This window comes from Heterocephalus glaber, unplaced genomic scaffold, assembly GCF_053883595.1.
Source record: "Heterocephalus glaber isolate CG9 unplaced genomic scaffold, H.glaber_assembly_v1.0 deba00001442, whole genome shotgun sequence".
In the NCBI taxonomy this organism is placed as follows: domain Eukaryota; kingdom Metazoa; phylum Chordata; class Mammalia; order Rodentia; family Bathyergidae; genus Heterocephalus; species Heterocephalus glaber.
This window is the reverse complement of record NW_028258296.1, coordinates 6,972,197-6,995,834: the sequence shown is the minus strand read 5'-3', so window position 1 is coordinate 6,995,834 and position 23,638 is coordinate 6,972,197. Positions and strand designations below refer to the sequence as shown.

The 23,638-nt window shown below is 35.0% G+C and overlaps 1 protein-coding gene and 1 pseudogene across 16 annotated transcripts in view; one reads left to right on the top strand and one right to left on the bottom strand.

Moving 5' to 3' along the window:
• Positions 1-23,638, bottom strand: part of Lrrc7 (leucine rich repeat containing 7) — a 496,759-nt gene that overhangs the window by 218,902 nt on the left and 254,219 nt on the right. For all 16 annotated transcript variants that reach the window (XR_015451809.1, XM_087212656.1, XM_087212660.1 and 13 more), the window contains 2 exons: positions 21,737-21,826; positions 18,094-18,150 (listed from right to left, as the gene is read on the bottom strand). Coding sequence is in view for 15 of the 16 variants with exons in the window: in XM_087212656.1 (XP_087068782.1) it covers positions 18,094-18,150; positions 21,737-21,826 (147 nt within the window). In the remaining variant the exon portion in view is untranslated. The remainder of the gene's footprint in view (positions 1-18,093; positions 18,151-21,736; positions 21,827-23,638) is intronic.
• On the top strand, positions 5,391-5,539 carry LOC147827585 (U4 spliceosomal RNA; annotated as a pseudogene).

The window sequence follows — 23,638 nt, the reverse complement described above, 5'->3', positions numbered from 1 at the left end:
CATCTGATAAAGTTTTAAATTCTTACAAATGTTGAGATTTACTTCTGATTTTTATTTTGTTTCAGTGAGTTATTATTTATTTTATGGCAATATTTTTTTGAAATGAGCACCTAATAATATGTTCTGACATCTCTCAATATAAGTTTTTGTAATCACCAATATATTTTGTTTTAATTTTTTGGCTGTCATCCATCATCTATCTCTTATAAACATTAGGTTTATTTTATCCAGTTAAAAGCCTTTGGAATCCTGAGGGGAGTGGATTTAAATGAATATTTAACTTCTAATGAGAAATAACATTTTTAGGATATTAAACCTTATATAAGAAATGATGTCTTTTCATTTTGATAGGATTTTCAAGAAGAATTTATAGATTTTTTTCATTAGCATTTTGTTTTTCTTGTTAAATTTATTCCTAAATAATACTTCTTGTTGCTCAAGGGAATGGAATATTTATTTATTTATTTATTTATTTATTTGTATTAGTGACTTTTTTCTAGAATGGGAATAAAAGCTACTGATATTCATCTGTTTGTGTTGTCTCTAACTATATTGCATAACACTCCTTATTCACTTCGGATTTTGTAAGTGGACACAACATGATTATATGGTCGATAAAGAACCTAACTCTTACTATGAGTTATTTCTATTAAGTGTCTTCAGTCAGAGCTGTCTCTGAATCCCTAATCTACCTCTAAGAGCTCTGCAGTGTTGCGCAGGGATGTAGCTCAGTGGTAGAGCATTTGCTTAGGATATACAAGGTTCTGGGTTCAGTCCCCAATGCCATACACAAAAAGAAAGTAGTGTACTATCTGACAAGTTATTCAATCTCCTTACACCCTATTTTCCTCATTATTAAATGGGAACTGACAGCAATACCTATAAGACAGTGATACCATATGAATTAAATATACTATACTGATAAATATAAAGTACATTAGTTTAGTGGCTGGCAGGTATAAAGCTATGAAATAATGAGATAAAAAGAGTCTAGAGCCAAATAAAATAAAAATGATCCACACAAAAAATTGAAAAGTAGAAGAGCTATTTACCAATATAAAATGAAGCAATGAATATGTATTTCACTGAGCAAACTTTTTAGTTTATAAACCAATAATTAACAAAGAAAAACCCCTAATCAGATAATCAATGTCTGAATAAGCAAAGAAAAACAATAGAGAAATAGAATGGTTAATTAAATTTTGTAGATTGTGGGAAGCACTGGAAGAAAAGAAAATTGAGCTCATCAGTGGGCTACAATAGAAAGGAATATATTCAGTATACACACTCACATTACTTAGTTCAATTTAACTGGTTAATGAAGAAAGATTAAGACAGTTTCTCCAAATATTTACATATGCTATTAAAATTTAAATTAATTTAAGTAGATTCTTCAGGAGATTTGTGCTTTTAAATGAGTCAAAATGAAGCTATCATTTTGTCAGTGTAAAGAAACTGTTTTCCACTCTTTTGATTTCTTATTCTCAACTTTCTTAGATCTTAAAAGTGTTACATTTAGAGAAAGGTTGACATTTTAATTTTTATAATTTACCTAAGAAAAGCCTCCCCCAAAAGATTAATTTACACTTGTCAAAAGAAAGAGACTTAAATAATATCAGAATCCATTAACCCTAATTGCCACCAGAGTAAAATAAAAGAAAATACAAAATTCTCGGCTCAACTTATAATAAAAGCCTTTACTAACTGACAAAGGAAGACAGACCATTCAAACTAGCTGTCTATCAATAGTATATTGGATTTGAGGATCATAAGTGGAATGATTATGGTTTGATAATAACATACAGTAACTATACAGATACATGATGCTAAAATAATGTTAGAAAAGTACCGAATAAATTTCAGAAATCACAAAGCACACATTTACTGTTTGAAGACTAAAAGGTAATTAAATTTGTTATCATTGTAGTTGGTGGAGAACTTCAACTTTCAATTCCAATACGTTCATTGGTGTAATCCTCACATACACAGGTCCTGTATACAAAGCCTCTTTTGGAAGAACCATACTATGTTAGAGCTTCTCTGTGAAGCAGTGGATATGGTTTTGGGTTGATCCAGGTAAATCTTCTTGGGGAGGAGGCCTCAAGGAAGCTTATTTCTGCTTATAAATAGTGGCATTCATTTCTTCATCAGTTACCTGGGATTATAAGGGTAGTTTATCTGTGGGCGGTAGTGCACACCTGCAATCCCAGTACACTAAGAGGCTGAGGCAGGAGGATCAGAAGTTTGAGCCCAGCCTGGGCAACTGAGCAACTTTTTGAGATCTTGTCTCAAAATAACATCTACAAAAAGGGACTGGGGATGTAGCTCAGTGTGAGGGCTCTGGGTTCAATCCCCAGTACCATTAAAGAAAAAGAAAAAAAAAGTTCAATTTATTGTGTTGCTATCACTTTCTTCTTTCAAATCTGTCAATATTTGCTTTACATACTTAGATATTCTCTTATATATTTACAATTTTTATATCTTCCTATTGAATTGAACCTTTTGTCATTAAGCAATAAATTTCTTGGTCTGAAAGAAGATGCCAGGCCCTGAGGAGGTTACTAAGATAAATAAGACAAAAGGACTCAGAGGACAGTTCCTTGGGAACTAGAGGTCACATAACTCAGGAAATGCAAAGTGGTACTGGAGCCTTGGGCAAGTTAGTGCAAGTGTCTATGACTTATGGCTTAGTGGGCAAGAGGGTGTGATTCTAGTAACGGTGTTTCAGCTTCCTGGACCGCTGCTATCTGCGTTCCACTGTGTAACTGTCACCCTGAGGTGAAGCAATACTGTCAGACAGAATTGGTAAACTGTAAAACTGGGGTCTTGCCAAAACTTCTAACTCAAGGATGGAGGAGAAAAGAGGAAAGAGCCTATCAGTAGGGACCTCCTGGCATGCTGAAGGTGGTGTGGCCTGGATGCCCTTTTCTCTTTGAATGTATCTGTATCTTTAACAAGGACCACTGCAGTGTTTGATCCTGTCTAAGAAGCTTCTACTGGTTGTTTTGTTTGCCTCTAGGGCAAGATAACAAACACTTCCATGTATCATGCATCAACCATGCACAAGATACTATTGGGGGTAATACACATATGTATTGAGTCTAATGCCTAAATATATGACACAGATGGGGAACTGGAGACAGGGAGGCCAGATGACTTGGTCTAAGATGCAAAGGTACTCTTACTCTATTGTGTAGCCCACCCCACCATCCACTTGGCTAGGATGTTCCTGTTATAGGCAGGGAACAGTAGGATAAGTCAAAGAAAAATCCAGATTTTATTTTAAAAACTTGAAAAAATCCACCAACAATTTTTTATTTAAAAAAATTGGTATACTTTGGAAATTTATATTCGATTTCAGTCAATACGGTAAAATTTTGCTATTCAACTGTTGGAACAGTACATCTAACAGTGTTTTTATCCCTTGAAGCCATACTCATTTTTTATTATACAGTTTTAAGCAATAACTTCATTCTGTACAAGATTATAAAGACTTCTGATTCTCCATTGCATCAGGTCATCTCGAGTGAATTGTCTTGAAAATAGTTTACAATATAGCAAAAATCGTATTCCTGTTTCATTTTATATATTCAGTCATCCCAGGGGGAAAAACATCTGTGTACATTTCTGGTTGAAGCTAGAGATGGAAAAATATGACAGAAAACAAGATAAGATCATTATGTTAAGCAAAATCAGCTAGACTCAGAGAGACAAGGGTCACACGTTTTCCCCTAATATGTGGAGTCTCAAAAAGATGACATGAAAGTACAAGGGAGACAATTAATAGACAAGAAGAGAGAAATAAGGGGAAAATAGTGGAGTAAGAGGGAGGGCAATAGTGGGAATGGGAAAAAAGTTATTAAGAAAAAAAGTTATTAAGTCATTAAGAGCTGAAAAAAGGAAAACAACAGAAGACATTTTAAGCAAGTTAATTACCTTCATTTCGACTATACTGAACAGTCTTAAAGACCGGTCACAGTTTAACTGGGTTGATTTACCTATTTAATACTGATTTTGTGGGTAGATGAGAATGACAAACATGATATGAATTTACTGGTATTGTGTAGTATCTGTGGTACTGGTCTACGCAGGGCCTTTTTGCTCAATGCAGACGGAAATCACCTGGATCATGTGGAGGCATCTGAGGAGGAGGAGGTCCAAAGAGGAGATGGGTGTTCTGCCCTGCCCCGGGTAGGAGGTTTGTCCATTTTCATCATAGAAAAGGGTGGCAGAACACATCAGTGAGAGGCACAGGCAGGCTGACTAGACAGAGTTAGACAGAGTCAGAACAGGAGAAGGGCTGGAGCTTGAGGAGCTAAAGGAGGCCCCGCTCTGATGATCAGACGGGCTGCTCACCAAGAGGGCCAGACCAGCCTTCATGGCTACGTTGGGGTGGGCTAGCGGCTGGTACTTTTCCACTGGGTGATGAAGTGCGACAGTTTTTAGGCTTTTTGTCATATTGGAGGGCAGTTCCTCCCCGTAGGATGTGGATCAGTGGTCATTCTCAGCCTTGGAGACATGCTGGGAGCCTCCTTGCTCTTACAGTGCATCTGGTCCTTGCACTGAGCAGAGGGCAGGAGATAGCACAGTCCCTACACTGCTGGCAAGGAGGATGCTAAAGAGGGGTCTCCATCTTTAGTGGTACACATCATGGATCAAGGCCAGAGAATCCAGATCCCCTAATCCATGACAGTTCTTGTCTTATTTCACACTCAAAGCCTTACCAGCAGAATGTCCGCCAGAATTTGCAATGAGACTAATTTTACCCATGAGCCCATCCTGAATGTTAATCACTATGTATGATGAAAAAATAATGTGTATTACTGAAATAGAAGTGAAGCCAGAATTTTAGGTTTCACATTGGTACTACAAAACAACTATTCATGATCCTAAACCAAGAGAATTCACATTACTCACTCACATTCTCCTACAGTTTGCTGAATTCTAGTTCTTTCAACAAGTTTCTTTCCAAGAGAATTTGAAAACTTATTTGAAATGCAAAATTTTTATTGCTAGAATTCTATCTAAAAGGAAAAAAGAAGGCACTAATTTTGTATTGGAACTCAGGTAGAACAGAATTGCACTAAAATTATGGCCTTATTTTATACTTTTAAATTGGAAATCAAATAAAGGTTCCTTAAATATCATACTTAGCACTTATTAGTTGTTATTTTTTTTTCTTTCTTCTGTGAAATCAGTCTTATCAGGGATGTGCAGTATTTACATTTGTGTGTTAGGGCTGACTTAAATATTTTGTAAACAATTTAAAGCACAATGGATTTAGTATACTATAGAAACTTTGGTAAAAGGTGTTAACAGCAAATTGTAACTGCATTATGGATATTCTGATGCACAGTGCTTTAAGTAGTATGTTTCCTAATCAACACTTAAGCTTTGCGCAGTGGCAGTATCGTAGCCAATGAGGTTCATCAGAGGTGCGATTATTGCTAATTGAAAACTTTCCTAAGCAACATTTGGCAATGTAGAAGAGGCCATATTGCTTCACAATACATTTTCTTTGTCATTTCCTTCTTTGGAACACGTTTTCATTTTACATAATGTTATGGAAATTCATTCTGTCTAAAATACAATTTCTGATAGGGAAACATGATCTAAGAACATATCTGAGGTTGGTATTTATTTTTTGAATTAAAAATCTCAATATATTCAATTGATTAGTTTAGGAAAGCAAAAAAATGCACATATAATTTAAGAGTGTCAGTTTAAGTAACGTTGCATTGCCAATCCTTTGCCAAGCAAAGGATACTAACAAAATTTCAATGTGTCGTGAGTGTACTTCCTCGAAGGCTTGTGGAATGGCTAACAATGTACAATGGCATTATGCTTGAGTTACTGATTTATCAGTAATCAACATCCAGCTAGAGTGAACAGATGATTTATTGAGAAAATATCACACAGCTTAACTTCCTATTCATTCATCATCCTTAAAATTCCTAAAGTGTCCACCAGGTGCCAACCAGGTGCCTGGCATTATACTAGGCACTGAAGCTCTCCTTTCCTATGGCCCTGCCTCCCTTCACTTAGCAAGCATTCTTTGAGAACATACATGTCCCACATTCTTGCCAATATGAAGATAGTAAGTAAGATACAGTTCTTCCCTTTAAGAGTTTACAGTCTTCTTGGGGATATACTCAATAGACCACAAATTCAACATAATATAATAAATGCTTTCATAGATAAAATGCCATGTGAGAAAGAGAAAAGCATAATCAATTGTGACAGTAATGTCATGAGACACGTTAGAGAAAGAGAAGCATAACTGGAAATGCTCCATGATTCCTATTTTTTTCTTTCACCATCAATCTGTATATCATCAAGGCCCTAACTCCAAAATAGCTCTGAAGTCTTCCCACTCACCATCTCCATAGCTACCAAGCTAGACAAAGAGGTTTCGTTTCTCATCTTCACTGTTGTAGTCATCTCTTAATTGGTGTCCTTTTAATTTTGCCTATCCCAATCCCACTCCGTACAGAGCAGCCAGACTGTGGTTTGTAAACCACAGATCTCCCTTGCTGGAAGCCACAATCATTTCCCTTTACAATCAGAATAAAATCTTAATTTCTAAGTAATTCAGCTCACAAGGCATTCCATAATTTTCCCCAATTTCTTCACCCTTTCATCCACACTCATAATATTCCAAATATTCTGGTCTTTTTCTCCTTAACTACGTCACGCTTGCACTGTGTGTTAAGCATCACAGATGTTTTATACCTGCTCTTATTTGAGATTGTAGCTTTTATTCTTTCTCCAGAACATTATTTTTCTCATCATACAAGTATCTCCACCTCTTTACAAAAACATTCTCTGTCCACGTTTGCCAAAGCAAAAACAAAAACGTTAACCAAATTCCTTATGCAAAGTCTTTAGGTAATAGATCTCCATTTTAAAAAAATAAAATATATAAACATCTAAAAATATATATCCATTTAGATGATGTAGTAATTTAAGAGTTGTCTTTTATGATTATAATTAGCATAAGAAATGCTACACCATTTTTTTTTGAAACTCACACAAAAGATTTTTGGAATTTGCATGAAAGATGTAAGGAATACAATTTTTTTTTTTGCAAAATGAAATGTTTCACTATTACCAGAATAGCATTAATAATATTTTATTATATTAGAAAACATTCATTTATTTAAATTCATTTTATCATTTTAAATTCATTTATCTTAAACATTTCCTAGAAAAATTAATTCTTATTTTAAAACAAATCTATATAGCTAGTATAGATTAAATTAAGACACAAAAGAATTCATTTATCTAAAGTGCTGCTGAACATTTCCTAAATAGAAAATTTAATCTATATAATATATTCTATTCAATTTTTTCAGAACGAACATAAATTTACACAGCTAATGCTTGATAAGAGCCATAGTTTTAAATCTCATTAGTTTTATTTCTAATCTTGTTCATAAATTTATAGAACACTTATTTTATAACTACAAAAGATTGCTACTATTCAGTAAATGTGAGTGAACAAAAGTTCTGTTAAAATTATGAGTAAAGTTTAAATTTAAAGTGGAAGATAATTACAATGTAGTTAGGTAAAGGGTTGGGGTCCTTTTGAGCATAAATAATGTAAAACTAAACATAATGGAATAACTACTTTGGCAGGAAAAAAAATCATAGAGTGTAAAAATCATGAAAGGATAATCTAAAATCTCATATCACCATAAGGAGATACAAAATACAAATCCACAGAAACTAAAATAATGAGACTAATACCTCATGTGAATTTTATTTTAAATATTGCTCAGGTGCCGATCTTAAATGTCACAGAAACTGCGGGAAACTACAGCAATTTAGACATATTCCCTTTGCATCTGTTCAGCAGAAAATCAGACTTTGTAAAGACATTTTGCATATTGAAAGACTTGAAATAGCCCTGATTTGAGCAGAGGGAAAAGGGAGACAAGAAGTAAGTGGAAGATCTATGGAGTGTTAGACACAGTTCATCTCTTTCAGTGTATCTTAATGAACCAACTATCAATAATAGGTCATTGTTCATTGTTTATTCATGAAAAATCTTTCCTTTTTAAAGTAAAAATCAAAGCACAGGTGGCTAGGAAATGTTGTTAATCCTGTAATAAAATATACCTGAGGAGATTCAGTTCTCCCTGCCACCAGAAAATGCCCCTGGTGAAAAACTATTCACAAATGCTTGTTGAGTATCCATAATTGTTGTGATTATGCTACCGTAAAATCTGTAAATGGGGAAAGAAAGCACACTGCTTAACAATTGCTTACTTGGCAGTTGGACTGTTAGGTTGTAGCATTCGATGACATATTCAAGATGAGCAAAATATCCTCATAAAAATGAACTTACTAGATTTCTGAATAAAACTATACAATCAGATCCAAATTCCCGTGGAAACTGCCTTCCACAGAATTTTCAACCTGCCAACCTGAACGCAGAATCTGTGGCTGATTTCATGACTAACCTGATGGGAAACTTACAGGATGATTTGCAGTTTTTTCAGCCCCAAAGGGGAAGGTTTCAAGAATGAAGCATCAAGACATAAAGCTGCATTGTGCTGCATGCTGCAGACCCTGTGCAATAGTGAAAAATGTGGGAGATAATGAAGCCAGAAATGTGGACTCTAAATCAAGAAGGATCTTGACATGTTTGACTTCTGAAAGCTGTGAGGAGTCACTGTGGGCTGGTAAATCCACACGAGTCACTGTATGTTTTAGTAAGAAAACTGGGACAAGGATTCCAATGACACAGAGTTGAGGGAGTGTTCAAGGCAAAGGCAAGTGTTACTGAAAAACTCAGGAGGAACGCTAACCACAGGAAGCAGAGGCTCAGATGTGACCTAACTGGGAGCCAGCCACGATGGGTGGCAGGAAAGGAAAAGAGGGTTATTTCCCTAATCTCCATGATGAAGGAGGCAGCGCTGTCTTTAGGCAGCATGTGGGAGGAGCTTGAGATCGTTTTCCTAGTTACTGTTTTGCTATGTGGTGGTGGGTAGAACTGACAACAATTTCAGTCTTGAAGTGGGCTGAATATCCTTCTGTAAGCTGGCTACGGAATATGAAATTAGAATTAAGGTTACAGCATTCAGGTTGGACGCGGATGTTGGCAATTCATGAGCACAGAGATAATATCTGATACTGCAAGCACGGATTGGTCAACTGAGTTCTTTGTGTGTTTTTCTGACCAGAGACATGGAGACCAAAATTAACATTAGCATGATGTTTCAGAACATGTATTTAGTGAAGAGACTGGGTTTATGTTGAGGCTACAAAGAGGATTATTGTCCACAAGAAACTGAATGCGCCAATCTGCAGTGAGGTTACTTATAAAAGTCCATGCATGAAGACACAAATGGTGGTCATATGCCTAGATGAATGTTGAGTGTTTAGAAAAAGGTCCTCAAATGGCCATCAACTGGAGACTGGATAAAGAAAATGTGTTTTTTTAATAAAATGGAATACTACTCAGCCATAAAAAATGAGAAATTAGAGACATTTATAGCTAAATGGATGCATATTGAGGTGATACTCTTAAGTGAAATAAATAGGACACACATGTATAAATACCGAATAGTTTCTCTGGTGTGAGAAACTGAAAGTGTAAATAAGGACTAAAATGTATAATTGTTAATGTGAAATAGGAAGAAAAGGAGCAAAGGGGAAGGAAGTGGGATGGCTAGGGGAAAGGAAAGAAGGGAATGAAATTAATATGAGAAAATGGAAAAATAGGAACAAAATCTTTGTAAATAGGGAGGAATGGAGGGGTTGAAGGGAGGGCTGGGCAAGGGTGAAAAATAAGAACCAAGGGAGATTATGTAAAGGTGCAAATTTCCAACGATGAATGTCATTATATTGTATATCTAAAATGTAGCAATGATTAGAATGAATAATCGATAATGCAAAATAGGAAGAAAAGGTCCAAAGGGGTAGGGATAGTGGGAAGGGGAGGGGAAAGGAAAGAAGGGAAAGGAAAAATGCTGAGAAATGGAAAAAATGGAAATAAAGTCTTTGTAAATAGGGAAGGGTGGAGGGGGTGAAGGGAGGGCTCGGAATGGGGAAAAAATAAGAACCAAGATGCATCATGTAAAGGTACAATTCCCAAAGAGAAATGTAATTGTGTTGTATACCTAAAATGTACCAATGAAAAAATTTAAGAAAAAAGAAAAGTTCCTCATCCATTTTACTAGGCAGAGTCAACATTTACCCAAAGAACCCACTGATTTTAAAATTTAAAAAGTCAGTCTAAGAGGGCCAGGGATTTAGCTCAGTGGTTTCACTGCCTGCTGCGCAAGCACAAGACCTGAGTTCAATCCCCACTACCAAAAAAAAAGTCATCTAGGGTTTAGTAACTAGATACCTAAACATTTTATAGACTTTTTGAAGATTATACACTGTCATTAGGTACTGCTAAAAAGTAAGGACGCTATATTAGTATTACATTCTATTATTAAGGCTTTTATTATAAAAAATAAAAAATTCTATTCTCCTATGATAAAGTTTTTTAAGAGATAAAATTTTCAGATATGTAATTCATGCCAATATTTTTTGAACACACCTAAAATTTCTAAGTGCTAGTACATTACTTTTGTTTAAGATGTAAATAATAACAAGCATTATTTCCACTATTTTCCAGCTTAAAGGATGTAATGATACACAGTAAAGTACTCTTTAAAATAAAATATTTGAGGTTCACCAAAGATAAATAATTCATAAACATGCTGCAAGGGCCTGGATACAAATCCAGATTTGTCTGACAGTAAAGCATACACACCCTCAAGGACATTAGGAATACAAAGAACTAAGTAAGAGTACAGCCTAATTTTTCCTACTCTAAGCCTTGGATTTTATGAAAGTGAAGTCACAGCACTTTAACCTCACTCATATCAGACAGCAGTTTTCATCTTCGGCACCTGTAATCACTGAGGATCAGAGCTACTGACTGGAGTACTTTGAAAAGAGCAATGTAAACACCATGGTGCTATTGGTTTTTGTGCCTGTGCCCACCTCCTCAATTGACACAATCTTAGCTGACCGTATGGTCTCAATCTTAATTTTATGATGAGAGTGTAAAGTTAAGAAGAAACAAAATTAGTTCACAGGACAAAGTGCTCACAGTCTTTCCTTTTATAACACTATGGAAAGTACATGTTTGATTTTTAGAAAAGATGCTAATAATTACATTGTTCTAATACATTATAAGTTATCAAATGCTGCTTTTAAATGTATAATATCATTGTTCATTTTATGTGAAGTGAAAATAAAGTGCTAAATGAGAAGATGTAAAGAAAGCATCTGATTTTACTTACAATTCTCGAAAGCCAGGGGGCACTATGATAACTACTGGTGAGCTAATTTGTCGTTTTGTCAATTTTCATAAAGGTAACCCAAAATAGGATTGTACCAGGGCTTCAGAAAAAACTCCATGCCTTGTAAATCAATATAAATTGGAAAAAGCATGAGGTAATGTGATTACAAAATCACAACTATCCAATTATGTATTATAGTTACAAAACAAGTATAAAATCAGAGATAATAAAAACATCAAAAAGCCATATAATAAGCTATGCTTGACAATGGAATTTTTATTATGATAGCACTAAGGGACCTATTGATGAATTTCATTGATAGAGTGCCATGATGCCAAAAGAAATAAATTCATTAATAACAGAAGTGAGAAGAGAAAATGACTTAGTCACCTCTGTCCAGTCCAGATCCATATTTTAATTTATGAGCTTTGGTTCATTATGTTGATAATGATAACTAGTAGTAAAATACATAACAGGATGAGAGGTTAAAAGAAACTATGGCATACATTATATTTTAAATAAGTGGAGAAATCTTATCAAAGAATTTATCTGAAAAAGAAACCTACTTTTTGATATTGAGTACCATAGAAATTTGAATGATAATTATTAACAGATATTTATTTCTACTCAAGTAGGAAAACTGTATATACATAATTCATATAAATAGTACTTTTTATATTGAAATGCTGGTTTTCATAAATATTTAACCATGTTAGTTCATAAATGAAAACTGCTCCCTTATTCTCTATATCTACAAATATTTCAGAAATCAAGTTGATAATTTGCTCTGTTGATAGTACCTTTTACTTTTATTTTTTAAAATGAAGTTTATATGCTCTGTCTTGCAGGTTGTAATCATGTGCAGCCATGATGAAATTCAGTATGGTAAAATGTAGTTCTCTCAGAAAACATAAATAAATAAAACTCTTATCTGATTCAACAATCCCTTCTGAGTGTATGTCCCAAAAAAGTGAGGCAATGATCTGAAAGCAGTGTCTACACTCCTGTGTTCACCGCATCGTTATTCAAAATAGTGAGGATGTAGAGAGGACCTAAACATCCTCTGAGATATGGACACAGAAAATGTGGTATGTACACACAACGAACTACTGTTTAGCCTTAAACAAGAAATCACTCCATGTGTGACAGGGTAGATGAAGATGCTAAGTGAGATAAGAAAGTCACAGAAGGCCAAATACTGTACATTTGCACTCACACGAGGTGTCTAAGATGGTTATGCTCAGAAAACAACGGCATGCAATGGGATAAAAGGAGAAGGAAATGGGAATTTCTGTTCTATAGGCATAAATTGTCAGTTTTGCAAGATGAGTAAGTTCTAGATTATCTGCTGCAGTGTGCCTATGCTGTATGGTATACTTAAAAATTTAACAGAACAGATTATGTAAAAAATAGAATCAAAGGACAACGATAAAAAATAAAGTGAGTTTTATGTTGAAAAAATCACAAGGTTACAGAAAAGTACAAAATATTATAAAAGTTATTAATTTTTTCAGAACTAGTGTGTATTAGCCAGCTGCTGTCCCATTATAGGACAAGACAGCCAATGCTCACAGCTGAAAGAAGGACAGGCTTAACGTAGCTATTAATTAAGGAGATTCACTCTGTGGTCAGCTGGCTCCAGGGCAGGAACATCATGGAGGAAGGGCCTAGTGAGCAGAACAGCTCAGGTCATGGAGGTCAAGGGAGCACAGCAGGGAGGGAGCAGCACCCCAAGCTATGGCTCCACCCATGACCCACCCAGACACACCCAGAGGGAGCTCTATTAATCTGCTGGGTGTTTCTTACACCAGTGAAATTGACATCTCAGGAGTTAGGGGTCACAATGCATAACTTGCCAATCTGGGTACTCATGATTCTCAAACACTATAGCATGGATTTCTATAAAGACATTCTCCTGTCATCCAAAATACAACTACTCAAATCAGGAGGTTAACAGCGATACTCTGTACCACCTCATCTTCACACCCCAGTGAAATTTTGCCATTTGTCCCAATAATGACTTTTACAGCAAAAGAACCAATTCAGAATCACATTGCTTTTAGTTACAAAGTCTCTTTAGTCTTCTTCAGTTGAGAATAGTCCCCTAGTCTTTTTTGACTTTCATGATCTCATATCTCTTATTAACAATATTTCATTGTAGCTATGATTTTAATTAATATTTAAAATTCAGAGTGTCTTTTTGTTTCAAGGATGTCTAGTTAGGGCAAAATGCACTGGTATCTGTTGTACTCCTATGTACACAGGTTCCTAGGTATTCACGCAGAAGGAAGACCTATGAATCTATGAATCTGTTTTTACTGAGAAAGTAAGGACATATACAGAATTAAATAATATAAAGGTCACACTGTTTACTACCATATCTACCACATATAGATTAAGACTTTCAAATGATTGTGGATCCTTCATGCTTGTACTTAGGAACTTATTTGCTTCAAATTATTCCTTACTATTTTCACCAAGGAGTGTCCAAAACATTCATAGATCACAAAAAAACATAATCCTATTAACAGCCCACAAGAAAACGTTCCCAATAAAATCTTTTCTTGAGAACTGAGAATACTAAAACACTTATTTGATTAAAGTTACCCATTGTTACAAATTTGGTCCCCTCCAAATTGGGAGGGTTATCTTTTTTGGTGCTCTTTCATAGTATTGTAGGCATTTTGTTGTGGCTTATTTTATAGAAACAATCAAATAATCTACTTTTAAGTGAAACTTAACAGTAGGCCATGAATATATTGGAAATATACTGGAATTTTAGAATCAATACTTTTCCAGTTAGTGCTTTCTTCCCTCCAGATTCTCAGAATGGTCAGTGTCACAAAAGAAGTCGTCAAAACATCAGACTCATCTTTCCACCATGAGTCACTTCACCGAAAAAAACCCATAAATCACAAGGAAGACTACTGTGCAAAGATTTGTGATCAGGGAATTATAGGGAAGAAGCATTGTATAAAGACTCTAGCATGAAACAAACTCGTTTTACTCAAGGGGACACCAGTAGAGCTGAAGAGTCCTGGAAAAGAGGAAGTGTTGTGTCATGGTAAAACTTTCTCATGAATTTGATTTGTGAGTCTGCTTTCTGCATCAGAGGCATCTGGTATACCATGGAATTTGATTCAGTTCTCATCCAATTCGCTTTGCAACCAGAATCATAGAAAGAATTAAGTTCATGAACCGAGCTACCACTGTACTGTCAACTGAATTTCTAGACAAACTATATTGAGCACTGGAAATTGTGTGCCAGGGAACTCTACCATGGCTTGCGAGAGCCCCGCCTCCCAGTATTCACACTTATGTCCTTCTCTACTGTCTACCAGATCTGACTGCTGTGACCAATAACATGCGGTAGAAATCATGGTATGATGGGATGCTACTTCTGAGGTCAGAGTTCTCTCTCTCTTTCTCTCTGCTGCTTTGGGGGAAGCAAGCTGCTGAACTGCAGCCATCTAGAGAAGCCCACGTGCCAAAGAACCAAAGTGTCTTGCTAGCCTTGCCTGTAGCCAATGAGGATCACACTTGCCGAACACCACTCGCATGAAATGAGAAGCACATTCTTGCATTCAGTCAGGCCTTTCTATGAGGACAGCCCAGCCACAGCTTCACTACCACCTTGTGAGACCTGCTACAACACAGCCACCCAGAAACTAGGCTCTTCTGGATGCCTGAATTGCAGACTCTTTACAGAAGCAAGTGAAGAGAGGAATGCACAAGCAAACAAACACATCAACGAATAAACCAATGAGCAAAGCAAGGCTAGGTTTGAACCTTGACCTCCAGCATGCATTTGATCTATTCTTGTCCTCCTCACATTTTTTGGCTGCTCTTCTAAAATCATAATTAAGGGCTAATTAGTTCTGGGAAAAAACTCTATCATGGAAGCTAAAGGCTAGTCTTTTGATTATCTAGTTCTTTTCAGATGTTCAGGAGGAGTAATCATAACACACTGTTGTAAAAAATTTATAATAGTAACTCCTGTTTGTAACTGAAAAAAATTGATCCTGGAATTGGCACACATCAGAATATCACTATGAGTTTATTAACAGGAATACATTTGAATGTATGTTATATCATAATTCTTTTACACTTTGCACAGATCATATATGCCAGGCATATACGCTTACAGACAAAAGATGAAAAGAATCGAAAATCACTGAAAAACCACCAAAGATTCATCATCTTGTTTGTGTCCCTGAGGAAATCGCTTCTCAGTGTAGTTATTATAAAACTCAAATTTGTTTTCCTAAAACTACATCTTTACCTTTATTTTCACTGGAAGTAGAAAATAAAGGGAAGTAGACAGTTCGCACATATCCCTAAGTTACAGATCTACATCGGCGATCAAAATGTATAACACATAATGAAATTTATTTTATTCAACATAGAATTTCTTTCAGTAATTCTCATTCCATAGACACCAAAACTAAAATACTAAAGCTCTGCATATATTTTATGTCTGTATTCAATATAAAATGATGAAGTATAAAATGAACACATTAGATTGCAAATAACTGAAAATGTTTCTTAAAATGGAAAAGCTGTTACAGCTACACAAGATATACATATGCCTAAGTCTACCAACGAGGCCCAGTGTCCACTTCTAATAGATTTTTACAATGTTTCTACTCCAAAAATAGTTCATGCACATTATTCTATTTAATTTGATTTAATAGTGGACCATAGTCTCAGAACCGACAGAGCACTCACTCATACATCACTGACAAGAATTTCTACTCGTTGCTCTGTATTATTCACACAGCCATTTCCTATAAAGTCCATATTATCAATCTACATCAGGTTTTAACTTACACTAACATTCCATTTTTAAAATATATATGAAAAAATCCTGCAATCTAGTTCAGGTTTATTTTATATTTCAAATCCAAGCCATTATTTTAGAACAATGTGATTGTCATCCACATACTCAGTATTTTTTCCTTGACATGAATGTATACATTTAGGTAAACAGGACAACTGCTCCTTTATCTTCGTTTGGTTTCCACTGAGCCATACTGTCACTTTAAAATGTGGAAAATGAAAGCATTCGGGATGGAAACAGTGGCACTAACTGCATTTGCATGGGGTTTAATATTGGAATAAGCAAGACTTTCAGATATGTTCCTAGTCTGTGGATGTCTCCAAACTAGGAGGGGCCTTGGGTTGGGTCCAGGGATAATGCTTCAGCTCAGAGAAAGAATTACTCAAAGGTGCAGGGTGTTGAGATATGGAACATTTGCTCCTTTCCGGGCTTTCTCTTGAACTACTTCTTACTGAGGAATGCATAGATGCGTTCTCTATGTGTGTATTTAAATGGATTTCATATCACTGTTGAAAGTTAGGATCATAATTATGTTATTATATTGCAATTACTAAATTTTCATTCGTCATATTATGTGGGAGACTGGGCTATGTGATCAGCCGGAGATACTGAGGCCTTCTTGACCTCTCTGGGGTAGAGGAGATGGGGTGGAAGGCTGCCCTCTCTCTAGTTTGTGTGTAAGGGTGCTGACACCTACAATATCCCCGGGTTGGAACAACATCAGCTGGGGATTAAACCAAGAAAATTACATATCCAGGTATGGGGTTGTTATGTTCCTTGTTAATCATCTACAGTTCTTTGTTCCTTGAATTGCATGTTTGCTACCTGGGTTTGTTCTACTAATAACAACAGGACTTTTCAGATTCCCTGTGCTCTTTTGTCCACTAGAGGCAGAGAGTGCCCTGGTCCCGCCCTGCCAAATTATCTTTGTGTCTTTTGTCTTTAGTCCTCGTTTGCCCCCTGGGTCAGGGATAAACTCCCAGCCTGGTTCCTATAATATTATACCTAAAGTGTAGCTGAAGGTATTTTACTGACATATTCATTTAAAAAACAATGCAATTCAGTCTAGTTTGCCTACAGAAAAGATTTAAAAAATATAAAATAAGAAATTTTGGTTCAACAGAAAATGTGTTTTGTTAAAATACTTGGGGAAACTAATCACTATACTCAATATTTTTCTGTAATACTGAAGGAAGAGCAAGAGTACATATTTTAAACATAACATATAATAAGTCCTGTTGATTTATTTGAGTAAAAAAAATTGTAAATAATTTTTGACATTCAAAAATAATTATTTCTGTACAACACAAAATTCTATCATTAGACATGAATAAAGGAAAGCAGGGTGAGAGGGGGTATTTTATTAAATTAATGGATAACATATTGGAGATTAGCTGTTGCTTTCAAATACCCTGTGTATTTATACAAACCAAATTTTAAATAGTCTAGTACAAGGGAACAGTTTGTAAGGTGATATAAATGTAACATTGTCTTTTTCACTCAATCACTTGAGAATCTCTGGAAAATGTTTAATGATTTTTCTAAAAGTTTCTGGCACATTCTTGATTTAAAAACTGAAAAATATCACAATCCATAAATTAACTTGCAGAATTAAGCATCTTTGTAAGCTGAACTTTGTAAAATTGTTATTTTTCAGTTATAAAAATGACAAATTCATAAGTTTTAGTGGAATAATTTCTTGGCACATATCGTCAGCTATGAGAAAAATCTTAAACAGCCTCTTCCAACTTTTACTTATTACAGTTTTTGAGACAGGATACATTCTTATTTAATATGATTCTCATACATTTTACTTTTCGACCTTTAGGAAGAAATTATAGACTAAATCAGTCAAAATGGCAAAACAGCCAAAATAAAAGTAAGTAGCTCTTTTTCCTCCTACCAAAAAGTCACAATTCAAAGCTTAGAAAATACACAATCACTTACTTTGGTAGAGTTTTCAAGTGATTTTCTCTTAACTCCAAGATTCGTAACTTGACAAGTCTATAGAAAAGAATATTTTAAAATTAATTTTATTTCTGTATAAAATATTCATGTGGTAAAGTAAACTGTTATTATCCAGATGACTTTGCTCAAATGTTTTCCCTGTGGTTGCAGATTTTAAGGAAATATACAGATGATGGTAAGTAGAGTTACAGCAACTCTGGAAAATGGCAGAGCACTTTTGTAAAAATAAAGAAATGTCAATGATTATCTTTGAATCTCAGGACTTTTAAATTTCTGTTGTTTTATAAAAGTGCATTCACTGTTACATTTAACTTTGTGCATTCAACATATTATTGAACATGTAGTAGATACTAGGTGTAGTGTTCACTAAGACATAGCAATAATTTCCATCCAGAACTATAAGTTGAAAATTTAATAGGATGGCACAGAGGTAAGTAACAGAGCTGCGTGACTATTCTGTCTGTGACACTTTGCAAATTAATTGACCCCTTCTCACTTCAGTTTCCTTATCTATATGTGTATGACAAAAGTGCCACGTTCACAGGGATCTAATGCATGTGAAGCATTCCGAGCACAGCATCATTTTTCATAAGTAATAGCTATTACTGATTTCATTAATTACACAGTGGGAAAATGCTGTAACATGCTCTGGCTCACTTGACGCTAAGATATACATTGTAACATTTTGGAAAGGCTTTGCATTTGAAAACCCTTAGCATCCTCTGTCCTGTGACAAGGTTAGAGTGGAAGAAAGTCATGCAGGAGGATGAGAGGGACTCAGAGCTCCCGCTGCTTGGGGGACATTTGTCATTAGGAATGCTCCTTGGAACTAGTTGTTAAGGTTTGCCATCTGGGATATGCTGTTGTTATTCATGTCAAAACAGAGCTTTAGAGTGTACTCAGATGAAGCTACTTCTGAAGAGATATTAACTAGATTCTCTGTATTCTTGACATTTTAGGAATATTTTGCTATTTGAATATTTCACCTATAATCTCCTGAATTTACTATGCTTTTAGTATTAATCTAGGTCTTTTTCCATTGCCATTTTTCTGTTTCCCATTAAGTTTCTAATTTACTTTTAATCACATAACTCAACATACACATGAAATAATCAGTTCTTCAGTGCATGGGTTTATTGCTAGCAAAAGAGGTTTCTTAAATATATGTCTCAAATCTTCTCAATTAGCATGATGATATTTTGAGATTGATACTAGATTTTAGGAGTACAGAATCTCAGGTTTTGGAAGGGTTCTTAAACATCCTTTTGTTAAAATACACAAGTGAAGGTTAAAAAAACTTTAAATTCTAATAACAAAATAGAGCATAGTTTGGGAGTCAGTTGACACAGAGCTCAAATTTTAATTCCAAGTAGTTTGAGTATTGGTATTATGTTTTCTATTTGCTCACATCTCATCTTTACTTTAGGATTACTTAAAACATGTGCATCTAAGTTGAGGCCCACAGGCCACATGTGGTCCTGGACAGCTAGTAATGCATACACACTCTTAACATTGTTATGTGGTTTTGAGTGATGTGTTTCAGGACTCCACTGTGCAGGGCTGGAGCCTGACCCATGCAGGCCAGGGTGCGGTGCAGTGCTAACTCTGCACCTGCACCTGCCACACACGGTTAAATCAGTACTTGTGTGCATCAGGTGCTATATGTACTTACGTGATGTAGTGAGCAAAATACACAATCACCAATGATCATACTTCAATCTACCTACTTGTGCGCACCTGTGAAACCAGGCATTTATTGTTACTAAGCACTCATGTACGGTTTTCATTTAATTATCAAACTTAGGCTTTTGTTATTTCACAAAATAATTTATTGTCAAAATATAAAAGAGGAAGTTTTGTTGTATATGTACATTAACTACATTATATATTTATATATTTTATATGCAGCCCAATATAGTTGCTCTTCACTCAGTGTGACCCAGACAAGCCAAAAGGTTGGAAATCCATGAATTAAAGGGACCTGACAAAAATCTAAGACAAAGAGTCAAAATTAGAGTGATAAATATCTAATAATCTGATTATTCAGAAGTATATCATAGTAGCGTGGTCTGTATCAGAAGGACAGTTCTAGTTTATGTGGATAGACAGTGAACTTTCAATTCATTTAGAAGCCAGAAAAATGCTCTTTTAATGATCTGTGAGTTTTACAAACTTCCCCAAGTATATGGTGTTCATAGGTGCTGTGGTACCACGATCCACAAAACTAAGAGCAGTTGGGAAACATTAATGTGCTTCCAGTATGTAAATGGAGGCTCTTTCTTGTTCAGTGAACTCCCTTTATCCACTGAGCTCTTATGTCATATACTAGCTTCTATCAACAGGTGTTGAATTATGCTCCATCTATTACTGGAACAAAGATGATTGTGTAGAAAAATGAAGTTGAAAATGAAATTAAAATGTTGCAGCTTTTAAGATACATCTGTTATAGAAAATAAAATTGTGGAGCAGAGCAGCCGGAAAATATGGAAAAACATGAATAAAAATGAAAGTTACCCAGTATTTCACTTCAGAGTAACCACTCTTTTGTCTCATGCATATTCATGTTGAAAATATGGTTTACATATGACAGTTTAGATATTTTGTTAGAGTGTATTCGTAGAATTAACTTATCATAGGAATTAAAAATATATATTTTCCTGATACAAGATTATTAACCACCACAGAGTACTGCCATGTGGATGAATCATCTATTTAACCAACCTCCTAGACAGATGTGATTCTGCTTTTTAAATTTTGTCAATGATAATAAATATACTTGTCTATAAATCCTATGTTATATCTGATGATGGTGTGAGACATTTCTAGAAATGAATTACAAAGGCAATGTCTGTCAGTATTTTCAAAGCTTTTAAAGGCTGCTTTTCTCCACAAAGGTCATAGCATCTTGCCATCTGATTAGTAGAACATGAGCTTATCTCTGCTGTCCTGCTCTAGAAACAGTTTTCGCAATAGCCTAGAACACAGAGGCTCTCATTGTCCTTTTAGTTTGTATTACATTTATTATTTTTGAAGATAAATATTTTTCATGTATTCCCTGGCCATTCTGTGTTTTACTACAAATTGCCTTTTCACATTATTCAGCCATTCCCCCAAAGATCTTAGTCTTCCTATTCATTTATAAGAATTTTTTATATATTAAAGATATAAATAATTTATTTTTCACATATAATGAAAGTATGTTCTTAATTTATTATTTTACCTTAAATGTTTTATTTTCTTATTTTTATTTTAGGAGTATTCAAGTGGCCAAATCTACTGATGTGTAATTTTCTTTTTTGCTTCTATGCTTATAAAGCATTTTACAATCCAAGGGACATAAATATTCAACTGAATTTTTTCAGATCACATTTTGGCTTTACTTCTTTTGATATTTAACTCGAACTCATCTAGAATCTGTTTATCAATATTATGTGAAAACCTAACCTTATTTCATTTTTGCAGAAATAAGCTTTATTTCTGAACCAACAGAGTCGTACTTGCTGTACAATAACGAGGCCTATCTTTAACCACAGCTGCCGCTTTGGAAGCCCCGTCAGCTGGCGCTGGTAAGGCACTTAGTGAAGCTGAATAAAACTGCATAGCTTATGTTTCTGATTCTTACCTTCCAAAATTGGCTGGAAGAAATTCAAGAAAGGCGTCATTCAGGTAGAGCTGGGTCAAGTTTAGGAGCTGCGTGAAGCCATCAGGGAGTCTAAAAACAAGTTAAAAGTTTCAGTCACTGCATCAATGTTACTATAGAAACAGAACAAAAATATATATCTCTCTGAGAAGAAAAGATAGAAATGTACTACATTTTCCAACTCTCCTTTGGTAACACAGTAATGGAAGAATTTCTTGAGCATGTTATTAAGCTTGGAAATTTGCCCGTTATTAAAATAAATGGCAGTCTCTCACCTCCTTGCCACTCCGTTCTGCGGAGACTGTCACTACCAAAGTCAGTGACAACATCAATGGCTGCTGGCCCAGACTTAGGGACAGCAGCCACGAACTTTTTAATGGAAATCTCAAGTTGTGTGGCATGTTTTGTAATTTAAAAATTAACATTCTTCTCTTAGTAGAATATTCACATGTATGGTCAGGTAAGAATAACTATGCAATTAATGATGTCAGTGAATCATAAACTTTTGTCTACATAAAACTGTGATGCTAAAAATGGTCTATTATGGAAAGGGAAAGAATAAGTTGAAAGCTTCATCGATTTTTTTTAAATGCAAACTCAACATGTTTTCATGTTATGATTCAAATTGGTACAATTTATGTTTATTAAAAATGAGCAAGTACATTGAAAAGATAATTAGGCAGAATTATAAAGGCTATTAGAGGGATCAGAAATTGAGCTAACATCCTTTGGGAAAATTTTAGAAATTAGATGAAATAGTTATTTGAAATATCACATCTTTTCACTAAAACAGACTTAATGGAAAGATTTTCCAGAAGACATTTTCTTGAAATAACACAGATTTTTTTTTCCTATAAGTAAATTTCTCTTCAAACATTTTAATGCTTTTATGGTGTAGCCCAGATTATGTTGTCTAACAAAATATTTCCGAATAGCCTTAAAATTTGCCTTTTGCTCAAATTATGATCTATCTCTTTCCTTGCATTTGCTGCTAAAATAATTTTAAGAGCTGTCTATACTCAGTGTTTCTTACTGCTCCTCAACCCACTGGTTTCTGGCACCAACCCTGGCTCTCTTACTGAAATTGCACTCATCAAAACCTCCAATGACCTCTTTGGTCCCAATTCCATTAGCTTCTTTTCATTTTCTAGCCCACACTGCTTAGCAACAGTTGCCAGTGTTGACTATTCTCTCCTTCTTTGCTTCTACAACAACAGTTTTCCTGCTTCTCCTACTCCTGGGACACGATATCTGAGTTTTATTTCATGGCTTCTCTTCCTCTGCCCAATCTTTGTTATAAAATATTTTCTTATTGAAAAGAATATAGGTGTACACTGAATAGAATGAAGAAATAGACAGAACCTTTGACACTCTCTAGGTGCCCCTCCCTAACTACATTTTCCTGTTTATCCCCTAAATTCCTAAATAGTGTTAATCAGTTCGCTATTTAAAGAGCTTTCCAATATAATCATTTAATTTTTTAAAAAAGAAATATTTCTTGTGGGTTTGCCTACTTTTGGATATTATATAAATCTAATCATACTGTGCACATTTCCCCGAGACATTTAAAAATCAGCATCAGCATTTTCAGATCCATGTGTTTAACGTGAATGATCGGCCATCATAGCACAGCATGCCATTGTGTGAACCTATTTACTATTCTCTTTGTAATGAACATCACCCTTGTTTTAAATTTTTGTTTTGCTGTTACAAGCAGTACTTCCGTGACTACTTTAGAACCTAGATCCTGGGATACATCTTTATCTAAATTACTTATGCTGCATCCCTAAAAGTGACATGACTGGGTGACAGAAAATACGACTTTAAATTTATTCAATGTAGCTAAATGTTATTAAAAGTAGCTCCATCCACTTATAACCAAAC